Source organism: Somniosus microcephalus, chromosome 9 (genome assembly GCF_052327205.1).
Source record: "Somniosus microcephalus isolate GS21.2 chromosome 9, FLI_Smic_1.0, whole genome shotgun sequence".
NCBI classification, from domain to species: Eukaryota; Metazoa; Chordata; class Chondrichthyes; order Squaliformes; family Somniosidae; genus Somniosus; species Somniosus microcephalus.
In genome coordinates this window covers 69,634,329-69,651,891 of record NC_140995.1, presented here as the reverse complement: position 1 = coordinate 69,651,891, position 17,563 = coordinate 69,634,329, and the positions used below count along the sequence as shown (strand labels likewise).

The 17,563-nt window shown below is 46.4% G+C and overlaps 1 protein-coding gene across 2 annotated transcripts in view; it reads left to right on the top strand.

Annotated features, from left to right (window-relative positions):
* The window catches only part of vit (vitrin), a 190,862-nt gene that overhangs the window by 125,652 nt on the left and 47,647 nt on the right, over nucleotides 1-17,563 (top strand). For both annotated transcript variants that reach the window (XM_085996738.1, XM_085996736.1), the window contains 2 exons: nucleotides 9,204-9,254; nucleotides 9,542-9,607. In XM_085996738.1, coding sequence (XP_085852864.1) covers nucleotides 9,204-9,254; nucleotides 9,542-9,607 — 117 coding nt within the window. The remainder of the gene's footprint in view (nucleotides 1-9,203; nucleotides 9,255-9,541; nucleotides 9,608-17,563) is intronic.

The window sequence follows — 17,563 nt, the reverse complement described above, 5'->3', positions numbered from 1 at the left end:
CCAATTCTCCGATTACGGACTGTGCAGAACTTGCGGTTGAGGCAGACAAGTTTTTTACTGTTGCGCAGCAGTATTGTGCAGCCACGAGGCGCCCTTCCCCCTCGCGGGCGCAGCCCAGCCCACCTCCCGCAGGCTGGTGTGCATACCACGCCCGTTTTGGCGCCAAAGCTCGATGCTGCCGCCCGCCCTGCAGTTTTTCGCCCAAAAAAAAAAACTCCACCGAGCCCGCGCCCTTCGGCAAAACTGACTGGGTCTAAAAAAAACGTCCACTTCACCATGGCGGTTGGTTCGGCAGGAAAGCTGCTGTACATCACGGATTCCATGACAGGGCGACGATTTTTGTGCAACACTGGATCCCAGTGCAGTATTCTGCCAGCTTCAAGGCTCGATCTGCAATCCGGCGGGCGCGGCCCACCCCTCGAGGCAGCTAATGGCGCGGATATCCGCACGTTCGGAAAACGGAGTGTCAATTTAACCTTCAGCGGTCAGAGATTTGTTTAGGACTTTATTGTGGCTAAAGTTTCGCAGGCTATCCTGAGGGCTGATTTTTTCTGCTCCAACGGCTTTCTGGTCGATGCCCAACACTGCCGACTCATAAATGCATCCACTTTCCACGCACTGCCGTGCCATCGCAGCACCACCATGTCCTGGTCGATTGCCTGTACACTTGCAGCACAGGATGGGTTTACGCGTCTGCTCGGGGAGTTTCCAGAGCTCACCAGGCCTACTTTTTCGGCAGCAGTCACGCGGCACGGAGTGGTGCATCACATCACGATGAAGGGACCGCTGGTTTATGCCCGGGCACATCGGTTGGAACTAGGCAAGCTCGCAGCAGCAAAAGCCGAGTTTCGCACCATGGAATGCCTCGGGATCGTTCAACACTCCAATAGCCCTTGGTCCTCCCCACTGCATATCGTCCCCAAACAAGGCGGTGGCTGGCGACCTTGCGGGGATTACCAACGTCTAAATGAAGCCACTACACCAGACAGGTATCCAATACCTCATATCTAGAACTTTTCAGCCCATCTGGCTGGCAACTCCGTTTTATCCAAGGTGGATCTCGTCCGCAGTTAGTACCAAGTCCCAGTATACCCGCAAGATGTCCCTAAAACGGCGGTCATCACACCGTTCGGACTTTTCGAATTCCTCCGAATGCCTTTCAGGTTGAAAAACGCAGCGCAGGCCTTCCAACGGCTCATGGACTCTGTGTTACGAGATTTGCCCTTTCTTTTTGGTTACTTGGATGACATTCTCATCGCCAGTAGAGATTCGCAGGAACACCTACAGCATTTGTGCACACTTTTTGCCCATCTCAGCCAGCACGGCCTCATCATCAACCCCGCCAAATGCCAGTTTGGATTATCTAGCATCGACTTCTTGGGACACAAGATCACTTCGGACGGCGCCGTCCCACTAGCTACCAAGGAAGTGGCAGTTACAGCATTCCCACGGCCTCACACAGTCAAATCCCTGCAAGAGTTTCTGGGGATGGTGAATTTCTATCACCAGTTCGTCCCCAAGGCAGCCCAGTTGATGCAGCCGCTGTACGAAGCGCTCAAAGGGAAGTCGGGGAAGGACGTTATCACTTGGATGCTGCCGATGGGCCAGGCGTTCCTTAACACCAAGGCGGCATTGGCAGACGCAACCATGCTTGCTCACCCGTTACCGGGCGCGACCATCGCCCTCACTACAGATGCCTCCGATTATGCTATCGGGGCGGTTCAAGAGCAATGGGTCGATGGTGCGTGGCAGCCGTTAGCATTCTTCAGCCGCCAGCTTCGCAAGAATGAGCAAAAATATAGCACTTTCGACGGGGAGTTGTTGGCCCTGTTTTTAGCCGTCCGACACTTCCGTTTTCTCCTAGAAGGGCGTCCGTTTACTGCATTTGTGGACCACAAGCCACTTACGTTCGCAATGGCAAAAACGACAGAGCCTTGGTCAGCCCACCAGCAGCGCCACCTCACCTTTATATCCGAATTTACGACGGATCTAAGGCACGTGTCCGGCAAAGATAATCTCGTGGCCGATTGTCTCTCCCGTTCTCCAGTCCAGGCAGTCCACCTGGGTATCGATTTCGTTGGGTTGGCAGAAGAGCAACTGGCAGATCCTGAAGTACAGGCATACCAGACCACGCCTTCCAGTTGGCAGGTGGCCGATGTTAAGTGCCAGGCGGCGGGAACCACGCTTTTGTGTGACATATCCATGGGAGTGCCCAGGCCCATCGTGCCGTTGGAATGGCGTAAGAAAATTTTCCAGGCCATACATGGTTTATCGCACCCAGGGATGCGTGCTTCACAATGGCTAATGTCCCATAAATTTGCCTGGAAAGGAATGCATTTGGACGTCCGGGACTGGACGTCAAAAAGCAAAAGTTAATTGCCATGTCAAAGCTCCACTGGCTGAATTTCCAGTACCAGAACGCTGTTTCGACCACGTACACGTGGACTTAGTGGGTCCTCTTCCCGTTTCGCGAAGTTTCACACATCTCCTGACGGTAGTGGACCGTACCACCAGGTGGCCAGAGGCGATCCCATTGAGTGCTACTGCTGCATCAGACGTCTCCAGGGCATTCGTTTCATCGTGGGTAGCTCAGTTCAGGGTACCATCCGACATCTCCTCTGACAGAGGCCCACAATTTACATCAGAGTTGTGGACAGCAGTCGCGCAAGGTTTGGGTGCCAAGCTGCACCGCACCACCACACACCATCCGCAAGCGAATGGCCTGTGCGAGCGGTTCCATCGGTCGCTCAAGGCATCAATCCGGGCCAGCTTGCGTGGTTCCAACTGGGTGGACAGACTCCCCTGGGTGTTACTAAGCCTTCGAACAGCCCCCAAGGATGATCTCCAGTCTTCATCAGCTGAGTTAGTCTACGGCCAGCCGCTTCGAGTACCAGGTGACTTTATCCCTTCACACACGGAATCGTGGTCTGCGGCTCAGCAGCTCCTCCAGCATCAGGAGGTGGCCAAGAGTTTCCTGCCAATTCCAACCTCGAATCACAACCTACAGAGGCCTCATGTCCCGGCAGAGCTAATGAGCTCTGAGTATGTTTTTATTTGGCAGGACGCTCACAGAGGCCTGTTAAAACCACCTTATGCTGGACCGTTTCGTGTCATCTCATCGGGTGAAAAAATTTTCACGGTGGACGTCGGTGGCAAACCAGATACCATCTCTATTGACCGACTTAAACCGGCCGATCTCGATCGGAGTGAACCAGTCGTTGCTACTCAACCGCCTCGCCGTGGTCGACCTCCGTTGACCACCGGACCAGCTCGGCACCAGCCCGCCAGTGAACCACCTGCATCGGTTTCCACGTCGCCTACACCAGCACCTCTTGTTTCCTCCACGCCTGTCGTGCCGCTCCAGACGCAGCCAAGAACCGACTCGTCCTTCAACGCTCCATTCCCGCTGCCCGAGTTTCGCCGTCGCTCGACCAGGCTTATCAAGCCTCCTGTTCGTTTGACACTGTCTGTTAAAGAGTATTCTGGGGGGCCGCCTGTGGCGGAGCCATTAAGAGACTCAGAACATTTGAGAATAATCTCTTTAACTGCATTGTAGTGCAGCCACGTACTGCACCTTTAAACTGTTTGTTAACTATACTGTATGTACCTTCCTATACTCTATGTGATGACGTCATGATGCCGATCACGTGACCGCCAGTGGCGCGAAGAACACGATGATGTCATGACATCGGTTTCCAGAACCTTCCAGCAGTCTTCGAGTGCCTCACAGCCTGAACAGACCTGTATACATCTTCTCCTGTAGTTTACTAGTTAACTTCGTTGTTATTAAACTTTGTTGTTTTGATTTACTGAGTCGAACTGCGATTATTCAGATAGGAACTACCATTCCTACAATAGCCTAGATAGCAGGAGAGCAGACACCACTGTCGCTCTTCCTTGCACTTTCAACCACCTTCTTTCCCATCTTCCCAAACCTTTTTAATTTTCATAACCTTCGGTTCCCAATTTAATCGATCCACTTCATCCCTGTCTTTCTTACACCCCCAGAACTTCCAAAACCTCCACCACCTTAAAGGGACTTTCCCCCAACCATTCCCCCCTACCCCTTCCTGCAACCAGGCATTGGGGCTTACTATAATTCACTCTGGCTCCTGAAGCTCTACAATATTCCTCCACTACATCCATAGCTTTCCTCACTGACTCCCCATTTCTCAATGTTAAGGTTGTGTCATCTGCATATTGGTGTATCACCGACACCAGCCCAGAACTGGGAACCACAATCCCAACTACACCTTGTTTCTTTCGCATCATGTAACCTAATGGTTCTGCTACCAATGTGTACAACAATGGGGACAGGGGACAACCCTGTCTCACTGATTTCTGTATCAGAAGATACTTGGATAAAAAACCATTACATTTAACACAGCTAAATATGTTTGAATAAAAAATTCTTATTCTCTGAATGAAATTTTCCCTGAAACCAAATGCTTCCAAAACCTTCAATAAAAACTCATGAGAGACCCTATCAAAGGCTTTCTCTTGATCGATCTTTAATACATAAGCCTCCTTCCCACTCTCTTCCATGAGCTCTATCGCATCTCGGATTGAGACCACAGAGTCTGCGATGTCCTGGCCTCATATGACTCCATAGGACAGAGGGCAAAACGATCTGCGGCAACACCTCCTTCAAACGATTTGCCATAACCCTCGCCAAGATCTTATAATCCACATTTAATAATGTGATGGGCCTCCAATTCTTCAGATCCCATCTATCCCCTTTATTTTTATATAAGCTAAGCTTATGATACCTCTCCTCATAGATGGGGCCAGGCTTCCCTCAATTTTAATTTCCTTAAAAACTTCTAAGAGCAATGGATTTAAAATCTCAAAAAATTCTTTATAAAATTCTGCACTTAGTCCATCGGACCCTGGGCTTTTCCCCCCTTCATTCCACTTATTGCTACTTTTATTTCCGCTAATCCTACTTCTTTGTCACACATGTTTCTCTCATCCTCCTTTAAACCCTCTTCAATAAAAGCAGTAACCTTCTCCATCGCCAAATTGAAAATGTCTTCTTTTGTATATAACTCTTGATAAAAGCTGCTAGCCGCCTCTAAAATCTCCCCACTTTCATGAATGATCTTCTCCCCAACCTTCAACTCTTCAATTAATGATAATCTCTGTCGCAGCTTCTCTTGCTCTAGAAAATATCTAGTGCAACTTTCGCCCTCCAATGCATCTCTAGCCTTTGCACGGAGAATGGCCCCCTTGCATTTTTCAGCTTGCAATAATTCCCACTCTTCCTTTAGCACCCGGAACTTAGTCTCAGCTCCCTTATTCCCTCTGTCAACTGCTTTACAGACATCTGTAAACCTTTTGTTTATATTCTCTTCTTGACGCCGGTTAGCTGCCGCTCTCTTTTTCCCATAACGTACCGAAAAAACTTTTACCTCATATTTGAAATTGTCCCACCAAACTCTTCTTTCTTTCAAGAACAAAGGTTCCTTCCGAGCATTCTTTATTATATTTAAAATCCCTTCTTTATAAGCAATTTCTTTCAGGTATTGATTGTTTAAAATCCACACCCCTGAACCGATCTTAACTCTGCTGTTCCTAATTCTAAGAACCAAAGCCGAGTGATCACTAAAAAATACTTTTTTATAATAAATCTCCATCACTTCAGAACTTAACCCTTCCCGCATTAACACAAAATCTATTCGGCTCTGTTTTAAAACATCACCCACCCAACCTGATTTGGAGAAATCCCATTTTATGAGGTTCTGGTCCCTCCATAAGTCTCTCAAATTTAAATTTGCCATCATTTTTACAATCATCCCTCTGGAGTTATCATCCTTAAAGGTCATCTGGGCTGAAATGCCCATCCGAGATAAAAATACATTAAAATCCCCCACTATACAAGGATTTTCCACCTCTGCCGCTTCAGCGAATAACCCCCGAAAAAACTCACGACGCTTGCAATGGTCGTTCAGTGCATAGATATTAAAGAGATCGCAAATAAATTCCTCCATTTTTACCCTTAGCCATAAAAATCTCCCCTCAGTGTCCTTGTCCACCAAGGCAACGTTCTCTTTTATGGACAGACTCACCAAAACAGCCACCCCTCTACGGTTATTGTTTGCACAACTTGCAAACATCTCTCCCTTCCAAACCTTCTGAACTCTTTCTAGGATATCCTCATCCCAAGAGGTTTCTTGCAGACACAACAAGTCCGTGCTTTTAAAACCCTGCAACAACTGCTGCAATTTCTTCTCACCCCTCAGTCAGTTCACATTAATCGAGACCAACGTAACCATGGCTCCAAAGAAGGGAAGTATGCCTGATAATCTCCCCATCATTTAATCTCTGGCCCTTCCCTCCTCACATGCTCCTTCCCAACTTTTTGGCCAGCTGTTGCTTTTTCCTGCAGCCTCCGACTCTTTTTCACCTCCTCTTTAAACCTTCCCTACTGTTTCAGCCTCTTCCTTGCATTAAGTTTGGGCCCGGGAGCTGCCCTTTCTCCTTCCTTCTGCCCCTCACTAACCTTTCCCTTTCCACATGATGCCACCCCACCCCCCACTTCCATGTCCCTGTCCCCCTCTAATTCCTCACTCTCAAGCTCTTCTGTAACCCTCTGTGCCTGCTTCCCATCAGATATATAATCCTGCTCCCAGTCAGATACATCATCTCCCATAGAGAGTCTTCCTGCTATCGCGGTTTCTCCAACAGTGCTGCTCCCTTTGACCTCATCTCCACCTCTGACCCTTGCTCCCTGATCCTTCTCTCTCTGGGACAATGGCGCACCTATATTGTTCCCTTCTGGTGTCTTTGTCTCGCCGATCCTGTCCTGCTGCCCATTTAAGGCTCCTGCCTCTTGCACCCTCTCCTTGTCTTGCCCCCTCCTGCTCACCGAGATGTCCGACTCCCCATCTTTCTTTGGAGTATTTACATTTACCACACACCCCGCTCCCGCCTCCTCTCCCCCCGCGGACACCAGATTCCGGGAGAGCTGAACCGTATTAAGGCTCGAGTCTGCACTCGACCCTTGCTGCCCGCTGCTGTCTTTGTTCTTTTCCACTGTACTTGGTGTGTTTTCCACCATCTCCATCCTGTTCTCTGCTCAACAATTTTCTGCCTCTTCCTGTGCTCTTTTCTCCTTCAATTTACCAGCTGTGTCCTCCGACTTCTCCGCTCCTCCAGCCATTCCACTCACACCTCCTGCTCCTTCTCCCATCTCCTCATCACTCAGAGCTTCCTTCTGCCTCACACTCACAGCGGGTGGGGCCTTTGTGACACACCCCACAGCTCGCCGCCTTGCAGCTCCGAGCGATGTGTCCAGACACGCCGCAATTATAACAGTACAAGTCTGGACAGTTTCTTACAAGATGGTCGTGTCCAAGACAATAATAACAAACCTTAATTTGGTTATCATGCAGTAATCGAAAGTACTGCACTCCTTCCAGTGTCTCGAATTTCATGCTGTACGGTAATGACTTCACCCCCTCTGGGAACCGCACCTTTACGTAACGTGTTCCATCTGCTACCCGTGTTCCTGGATAGCACCTCCTCTTTATTGTTGAGCAAATTTTAATGTCCCACGACTCCAACTTTTTGATTAGCACATCATCCTCAATATAAACTGGCAAGTTTAAGAATGAGACCACCACCTCTTCCGAATATAGCAGAGATACCTCCAAGAACTTATCGCCAACTTTCAGACTGAGTAAAAGTCTTTCCACCTCCTCTCGGCCACTGACCGTCACCTCGAACCCAACATTCGGCTTTGGTCGGCAGGCAAAGCAGCTTCTCTCGCCACAGTCCTCATGTACCACTTGGATAATATCCCAAGCTCGTATCTCCTTATCCTTGCACTGAACCACCACCGTGTTTTCTTTTCCAAACCTCCTGGGGGCCCGGCCCAAATCTTTGGGCCTTTTTCTTTCCCCTCCAACCACAGTTTCTTCCCTAATTAAATTAATCTTGGGAACACTGTCCTCTGAGGGGCCCGGTGCTCCGGACCCCTCAGCAGCCATCTGGCTGTTTTTTATGGGCCAAAAGGGCCCTAAAACCTGAAAACAAAAACCCCAAAACCCACCACCAACTTTTTACAAACTCACTCCAACTCCCTGCTGCAATCAGGCAACCAGTCACACCTGTTCACTCCTAGCCCCTCCCACCCAGAGAGTGCTACCCACTGAGCCATGGCTGACACTACAAAGGGATTGAATGCAAAAGCAAGGAGGTGACGTTGAAATCATTGGTTAAGGTCACCATGGGAGTGGTTCAGTGGTTGAACCATGGTGACATTCTGCGGTCAGTTGAGACCATCGGTATGTTGTCGGTTGGTTCCGGCGTGATCATTAATATGGCACTGAAATCATGTTGCACAATTCACCGGGGATCTGTACACCCAGGGAGCATGGCTCAGAGAATTGGCGTTAGTCTTGTAGTTTGACCTCTGACTTGCGTGCCATGCAGGTGGGAGCCGAGGATCATGGTATCGCCCCCTCCACGAAAATGTGAGGATTGCAAATGAGACTAGAAGTTATAGAAGCAGCTGTAGTCATTCATTCAAATGTAAATTAAGGCAGTTTTTTTTTTCCAGAAAATAACATTTTGGGATACCGTATATGAGTAATTTGATGAGACATAGAGAAGATGTTTTCACTATGGGGGAGACCAAAACTAGGGGTCATAAATATAAGATAGTCACTAATAAATCCAATAGGGGATTCAGGAGAAACTGCGATACCCAGAGAGTGGCGAGAATGTGGAACTCGCTACCACAGGGAGTGGTTGAGGCGAATCACATAGATCCATTTAAGGGGAAGCTAGATAAACACATGAGGGAGAAAAGAATAGAAGGATATGCTGATAGGGTGAGATAAAGAGGGGTGGGAGGAGGCTCATGTGGAGCACAAACACTGGCATGACCAGTTGGACTGTGGCCTGTTTTCTGTGCTGTACATTCTGCATAATTTTATGTAATTTGAGACATGTGATGTGGTCCATGCTTGGGAGGAACAGGTGACTTTGGACCTCTGGTTCCCAAAGCTCTCCATCACTGGGGTTTTCTTCACCTCACGTCCGGGTCTGTTGTAGACTCATTGATAGAAATTGATTGCTGTGATTAGTCAACAGTCGTTATCCTTGTATCATGTGAAGACCAGGATGGTAGAAGGCTAACTCGATGGACCTCGGTCTTTTATCGTCTAGCAATTCCTATGTTGTGTTTAATTTGGCAGGTCCCAGAGTCCAGGATCCGGGTTTATGGAAGTTTGGCTCTTTGGACCGTGGTAAGTGGCTCTATATTTCAGTCATTAATTTGTACATCAGCCCAATTTCACAGCAGGAAGCCTCGATTGCTGAGTGTGCGTATGGGGAGATAGCAGCCGCATTCCCCATGATTTTAATGGTTGACAAACATGGAAGCAATGACCAGGATCTCGCGATATGCAATGACTGATAAGGCTCCATGTTGGAAACTGGGATTCGGAAACATTACCCTGACACGTTTAATATGGGCACGTGCAATTATTGGAGATTACATCAATAAATAAACGTCTCCAATATTTTATCGCAGGTCAAAGGCTTGGGGTACCAGGGAGCAGACCGTGGGGATCCAGCCCAGAATCGTTCCAATCACAAAGTACGTAAAACTATTCCAATGTTACATTTAACGCGGCGTGGGGTAATTGCAGTGGTGCCTCTCTCCTAGCCTTTATATTCCTAAAGAAGTAGCCGTATGAGAGTTTTTCTGTACACCAATGAATCAGAAAAACTCCAGAGCTGGAGGAGGCCATTCAGCACATCGAGCTGGTGCGACTCGTTAGCTCTTCATCAAGTGGGAGGCATTATTCCATCGATTGATTGACAGCGGGTGTTATTCTATTGATTGACAGCGGGTGTTATTCGATTGATTGACAGCGGTTGTTATTCTATCGATTGACAGCGGGTGTTATTTTATTGATTGACAGCGGGTGTTATTTTATTGATTGACAGCGGGTGTTATTCTATCGATTGACAGCGGGTGTTATTCTAACGATTGACAGCGGGTTTATTGATTGACAGCGGGTGTTATTTTATTGATTGACAGCGGGTGTTATTCTATTGGACAGCGGGTGTTATTCTATTGGACAGCGGGTGTTATTCTATTGGACAGCAGGTGTTATTCTATTGATTGACAGCGGGTGTTATCCTATCTATTGATTGACAGTGGGTGTTATTCTATTGATTGACAGCGGGTGTTATTCTATTGATTGACAGCAGGTGTTATTCTATTGATTGACAGCGGGTGTTATTCTATTGATTGACAACGGGTGTTATTCGATTGATTGACAGCTGGTGTTATTCTATTGATTGACAGCGGGTGTTATTCTATTGATTGACAGTGGGTGTTATTCTATCTATTGATTGACAGCAGGTGTTATTCTATCTATTGATTGACAGCGGGTGTTATTCTATTGGACAGCGGGTGTTATTCTATCTATTGATTGATAGCGGGTGTTATTCTATTGATTGACAGTGGGTGTTATTCGATTGATTGACAGCGGGTGTTATTCTATCTATTGATTGACACCGGGTGTTATTCTATTTATTGATTGACAGCGGGTGTTACTCTATTGATTGAGAGGTGTTATTCTATTGATTGACAGCGGGTGTTATTCTATTGATTGACAGCGGGTGTTATTCTATTGATTAACAGCGGGTGTTATTCTATTGATTGACAGCGGGTGTTATTCTATCGATTGACAGTGGGTGTTATTCTATCGATTGAGAGCGGGTGTTATTCTATTGATTGACAGCGGGTGTTATTCTATCGATTGACAGTGGGTGTTATTCTATCGATTGACAGTGGGTGTTTTTTTATCGATTGACAGCGGCTGTTATTTTATCGATTGACAGCGGGTGTTGTTCTATTGATTGACAGCGAGTGTTGTTCTGGTGTTGTTCGATTGATTGACAGCGGGTGTTATTCTATCTATTGACTGACAGCGGGTGTTATTCTATCTATTGATTGACAGCGGGTGTTATTCTATTGACTGACAGCGGGTGTTATTCTATCTATTGTTTGACACCGGGTGTTATTCTATTGATTGACGGCGGGTGTTATTCTATCGATTGACAGCGGGTGTTATTCTATCGATTGACAGCGGGTGTTATTTTATCGATTGACAGCGGGTGTTGTTCTATTGATTGACAGCGGGTGTTATTCTATTGATTGACAGCGGGTGTTATTCTATCTATTGATTGACAGCGGGTGTTATTCTATCTATTGATTGACAGCGGGTGTTATTCAATTGATTGACAGCGGGTGTTATTCTAGTGATTGACAGCGGGTGTTATTCGAATGATTGACAGCGGGTGTTATTCTATCGATTGACAGCGGGTGTTATTCTATCGATTGACAGCGGGTGTTGTTCTATCGATTGACAGCGGGTGTTGTTCTATTGATTGACAGCGGGTGTTATTCTATCTATTGATTGACACCGGGTGTTATTCTATCTATTGATTGACAGCGGGTGTTATTCAATTGATTGACAGCGGGTGTTATTCTAGTGATTGACAGCGGGTGTTATTCTATTGATTGACAGCGGGTGTTATTCGAATGATTGACAGCGGGTGTTATTCTATCGATTGACAGCGGGTGTTATTCTATCGATTGACAGCGGGTGTTATTCTATTGATTGACAGCGGGTGTTATTTTATCGATTGACAGCGGGTGTTATTCTATTGATTGACAGCGGGTGTTATTTTATCGATTGACAGCGGGTGTTATTCTATTGATTGACAGCGGGTGTTATTCTATTGATTGACAGCGGGTGTTGTTCTATTGATTGACAGCGGGTGTTATTCTATTGATTGACAGCGGGTGTTGTTCTATTGATTGACAGCGGGTGTTATTTTATCGATTGACAGCGGGTGTTGTTCTATTGATTGACAGCGGGTGTTATTCTATTGATTGACAGCGGGTGTTATTCAATCTATTGGTTGACAGCGGGTGTTATTCTATCTCTTGATTGACAGCGGGTGTTATTCTATCGATTGACAGCGGGTGTTATTCTATTGATTGACAGCGGGTGTTATTCTATCTCTTGATTGACAGCGGGTGTTATTCTATCGATTGACAGCGGGTGTTGTTCTATTGATTGACAGCGGGTGTTATTCTATTGATTGACAGCGGGTGTTATTCTATTGATTGACAGCGGGTGTTATTCTATTGATTGACAGCGGGTGTTATTCTATTGATTGACAGCGGGTGTTATTCTATCGATTGACAGCGGGTGTTGTTCTATTGATTGACAGCGGGTGTTATTCTATTGATTGACAGCGGGTGTTATTCTATTGATTGACAGCGGGTGTTATTCTATCTATTGATTGACACCGGGTGTTGTTCTATTGATTGACAGCAGGTGTTGTTCGATTGATTGACAGCAGGTGTTGTTCGATTGATTGACAGCGGGTGTTATTCTATCTATTGATTGACAGCGGGTGTTATTCAATCTATTGGTTGACAGCGGGTGTTATTCTATCTATTGATTGACAGCGGGTGTTATTCTATCTATTGATTGACACCGGGTGTTATTCTATCTATTGATTGACAGCGGGTGTTATTCTATCTATTGATTGACAGCGGGTGTTATTCTATCTATTGATTGACACCGGGTGTTATTCTATCTATTGATTGACAGCGGGTGTTATTCGATTGATTATAAGAACATAAGAACATAAGAAATAGGAGCAGGAGTAGGCCAATCGGCCCCTCGAGCCTGCTCCGCCATTCAATAAGATCATGGCTGATCTGATCCTAACCGCCAATCCACTATCACAGAATCATCTCCTGAATCTAACAGAATTAGACACACAAAATAGGAGCAGGATCAGGCTACACGGCCCCTGGGCCCGCTCCGCTACCCACAGGGCCATGACCGATCCGCACCTACACTCATGTCCAAATTCCTGCCCGCTCCCCGTAACCCTTAATTCCCTTTACTTCTAGGAAACTGTCTATTTCTGTTTTAAATTTATGTAATGATGTAGCTTCTACAGCTTTTTGGGGCAGCATATTCCATGGACGTAGTTCCTCCTCATCTCAGTTTTGAAAGAGCAGCCCCTTATTCTAAGACTATGCCCCCTAGTTCTAGTTTCACCCATCATCGGGAACATCTTCCCCGCATCCACCCGATCCAACCCCTTCACAATCTTATATGTTTCAATAAGATCGCCTCTCATTCTTCTGAACTCCAATGAGTAGAGTCCCAATCTACTCAACCTCTCCTCATATGTCCATCCCCTCATCCCCGGGATTAACCGAGTGAACCTTCTTTGTACTGACTCGAGAGCAAGTATGTCCTTTCTTAAGCATGGACACCAAAACTGTACGCAGTATTCCAGGTGCGGTCTCACCAATACCTTGTACAACTGAAGCAATACCTCCCTATTTTTATATTCTATCCCCCTAGCAATTAAAGCAAACATTCCATTGACCTTCTTAATCACTTGCTGCACCTGCATACTAACCTTTTGAGTTTCGTGCACCAGGACCCCCAGATCCCTTTGTACTTCAGTACTTTCCAGTTTCTTGCCATTAAGATAATAACTTGCTCTACGATTTTTCCTGCCAAAGTGCATAACCTCACACTTTCCAGTATTGTATTACATCTGCCAAATCTCTGCCCACTTACTTAGCCTGTCTATATCCCCTTGCAGGTTTTTTATGTCCTCCTCACTCACTACTTTCCCTCCCATCTTAGTATCATCTGCAAACTTTGATATGTTACACTCGGTCCCCTCCTCCAAATCATTAATATAGATTGTAAAGAGTTGGGGACCCAGCACTGACCCCTGCGGAACACCACTAGTTACTGATTGCCAGTCTGAGAATGAACCATTTATCCCAACTCTCTGCCTTCTGTTAGATAGCCAATCCTCTATCCTTGCCAGAATATTACCCCCAATCCCGTGATTTTTTATCTTAAGCAATAATCTTTTGTGTGGCACCTTGTCAAATGCCTTTTGGAAGTCTAAATACACTACGTCCACTGGTTCCCCTTTATCCACCCTATATGTTACTTCCTCAAAGAACTCTAGCAAATTTGTCAAACATGACTTCCCCTTCATAAAACCATGCTGACTTTGTCCTATTAAATTATGATTATCCAAATGTCCTGTTACTGTCTCCTTAATAATGGACTCCAATATTTTACCCACCACAGATGTTAGGCTAACCGGTCTATAGTTTCCAGCATTCTTTCTACTGCCCTTTTTAAATAAGGGTGTTACATTAGCAGTTTTCCAGTCTGCCGGGATCTTTGCCGAGTCCAGGGAGTTTTGGAAAATTATTACCAATGCATCCACAATCCCTACCGCCACTTCCCTCAAGACCCTAGGATGTAAGCCATCAGGTCCAAGTGATTTATCCGCCTTGAGTCCCATTATTTTACCGAGTACCACTTCCTTAGTGATTTTGATCGTGTTTAGCTCCTCCCCCCCTTTAGCCCCCTGTTTGTCCAGTGTTGGGATATTCTTAGTGTCTTCTACTGTAAAGACTGATACAAAATATTCATTCAGTGTTTTTGCCATCTCCATATTTCCCACCATTAATTTCCCGGTCTCATCCTCTAAGGGACCAACATTTACTTTAGCCACCCTTTTTCTTTTTATATAACTATAAAAACTCTTACTATCTGTTTTTATATTTTTTGCTCATTTACTTTCATAATCTATCTTCCCTTTCTTAATCAATCTTTTTGTTATTTTTTTGCTGTCTTTTAAAGTTTTCCCAATCCTTTATCCTCCCACTAGATTTGGCTACCTTATATGCCCTTGTTTTTAGTCGAATACTATCCTTAATTTCTTTACTTAGCCACGGATGGCTGTCTTTTCTTTTACACCCTTTTCTTCTCAGTGGAATATATATTTTTTGGAAGTTGTAAAATAACTCCTTAAATGTACACCACTGATCATGTATCGTCTTACCCTTTAATCTATTTTCCCAATCCACTCTACTCAATTCCGCTCTCATACCTTCATAGTCTCCTTTATTCAAGCTTAGCACGCTTGTTTGAGATCCACCCTTCTCACCCTCTAATTGAATATGGAATTCAACCATGTTATGGTCACTCATTCCAAGGGGATCCTTTACTAGGACATTTTTAATTAATCCTGTCTCGTTACACAGGACCAGATCCAAGGTTGCTTGCCCCCTGGTTGGTTCAGTTACATACTGCTCAAGAAACCCATCCCTAATACACTCAATGAACTCATCCTCAAGGCAGCCCTGCCCAATTTGATTTGTCCAATTAATATGATAGTTAAAATCCCCCATAATTATAGATGCTCCCTTATTACAAGCCTCAACTATTTCCTGATTGGTACTCCGTCCAACAGAGTTGCCACTGTTCGGAGGCCTATAGACTACGCCCACTAGTGTTTTTTTTCCCCTTATTATTCCTTACCTCCACCCAAACTGTTTCATTATCCTGATCTTTTGACCCAATATCATTTCTCTGTATTACAGTGATTCCTTCCTTTATTAACATAGCCACCCCACCTCCCCTTCCTTCCTGCCTGTCCTTCCTGATCGTTAAATAACCTGGTATGTTTAATTCCCAGCCATTGTCACCCTGCAGCCATGTTTCTCTAATGGCCACAAGATCATACCCATATGTAGTTATTTGTGCCATTAACTCGTCTATTTTGTTACGAATGCTACATGCATTCAGATAGAGAACTTTCAAAGATGTTTTGTGACACTTAGTTCCTGCTTTTGCCCTTTTTATTACTTTACCTTTCACTCCATACCTTCTGCCCCTTCCTGACACGCTCTGGTTTTTAATTTCCCCACTGCTACCTAAGTCTATGACCTTCTCTGTTGTCATTTTTATTATTTGCTCTCTAGGAACCTCCCCCCCACTAGTTAGTTTAAAGCCCTCTCTACAGCCCTAGTTATATGATCCGCCAGGACTCTAGTCCCAGCACTGGCCAAGTGAAGCCCGTCCCAACGGAACAGCTCCCTCCTGCCCCAGTACTGGTGCCAGTGTCCCAGGAAGCAAAACCCATTTCTCCCACACCAGTCTTTGAGCCACGCATTTAACTCTCTAATTTTATTTGTCCTAGCCAAATTCGCTCGTGTCTCAGGTAATAATCCAGAGATTATTACCCTTGTGGTTCTGCTTTTTCATTTGACCCCTAGCTGCTCAAACTCCCTCAGCAGAACCTCCTTCCTTGTCCTATCTATGTCGTTGGTACCAACATGGACCACGACAACTGGATCCTCCCGCTCCCACTCCAAGTTTCTCTCCAGTCCAGAGGAGATGTCCTTAACCCTGGCACCGGGCAGGCAACACAGCCTTCGGGACTCTCGCTCTCAGCTGCAAAGAACGCTATCTATCCCCCTAACGATACTATCCCCTACCACTACAGCATTTCTTTTAACTCCCCCCACTTGAATGACCCCCCGCTCCACGGTGCTGTGGCCAGGTTGCTTATCCTCCCCGCAGTCCCTGTTCCCATCCTCACAGGGAGTAAGAGCCTCGAACCTGTTGGACAAGTGCAAGGGCTGCGGCTCCTCCAACACTACCTCCTGGATCCCTGTACCTGCCTCACTTCTAGTCACACCATCCTGACCCTGGCCACGGACTACATCTGAATTAATTAATCTAATTGGTGTGAATACCTCGTGATACACAGAGTCCAGGTAACTCTCCCCCTCCCTGATGTGTCTCAGTGTTTGAAGCTCGGACTCCAGCTCTTCAACACGGAGCCGGAGTTCCTCGAGCAGCCAACACTTACTGCAAATGTGATCACCGTGAGCATCAATGGTGTCCACCAGCTCCCACATATTGCAGCAGTAACACATCACCTGATCTCCCACTCTGTGTAATTAATTAAATGTATTATTATTCTTAAATACCCTCTGCCCCGATTCTAGATGGTGAATATCACACCTTAGAAACTATAAACCAAAGAGATTTAAGCTTAAAAAGGGAGAAATACTTACCAACCAATCACTTACCCGCTTTCTGGTGACGTCACACTTGGATTACTTTTTACCTCTCTCCTTCCCTCCAAGTTCCCAGACTGGAGACTGGTAAAACTACCTGGTCTCTGGGCCTTTTACAGCGCCGCTCTGCCGCTTGAGATTCCCGCCAACGCACTGAGGCCTTACCTGGTCTCCGGGACTTTTATAGCCCTGCTGCTGCCGCTGAAACACCCGCCGACGCACTGAGGCCTTACCTGGTCTCTGGGACTTTTATAGCCCATCTGCTGCCGCTCGAGATTCCCGCCGACGCTGTGAGGCCTTACCTGGTCTCTGGGACTTTTATAGCCCCGCTCTGCCGCTCGAGATTCCCGCCGACGCTGTGAGGCCTTACCTGGTCTCTGGGACTTTTATAGCCCCGCTCTGCCGCTCGAGATTCCCGCCGACGCTGTGAGGCCTTACCTGGTCTCTGGGACTTTTATAGCCCCGCTCTGCCGCTCGAGATTCCCGCCGATGCACTGAGGCCTTACCTGGGTCTCTGGGACTTTTATAACCCCGCTGCTGCCGCTGAATTCCCGCCGACGCACGGTTGTTATTTGATTGATTGACAGCGGGTGTTATTCT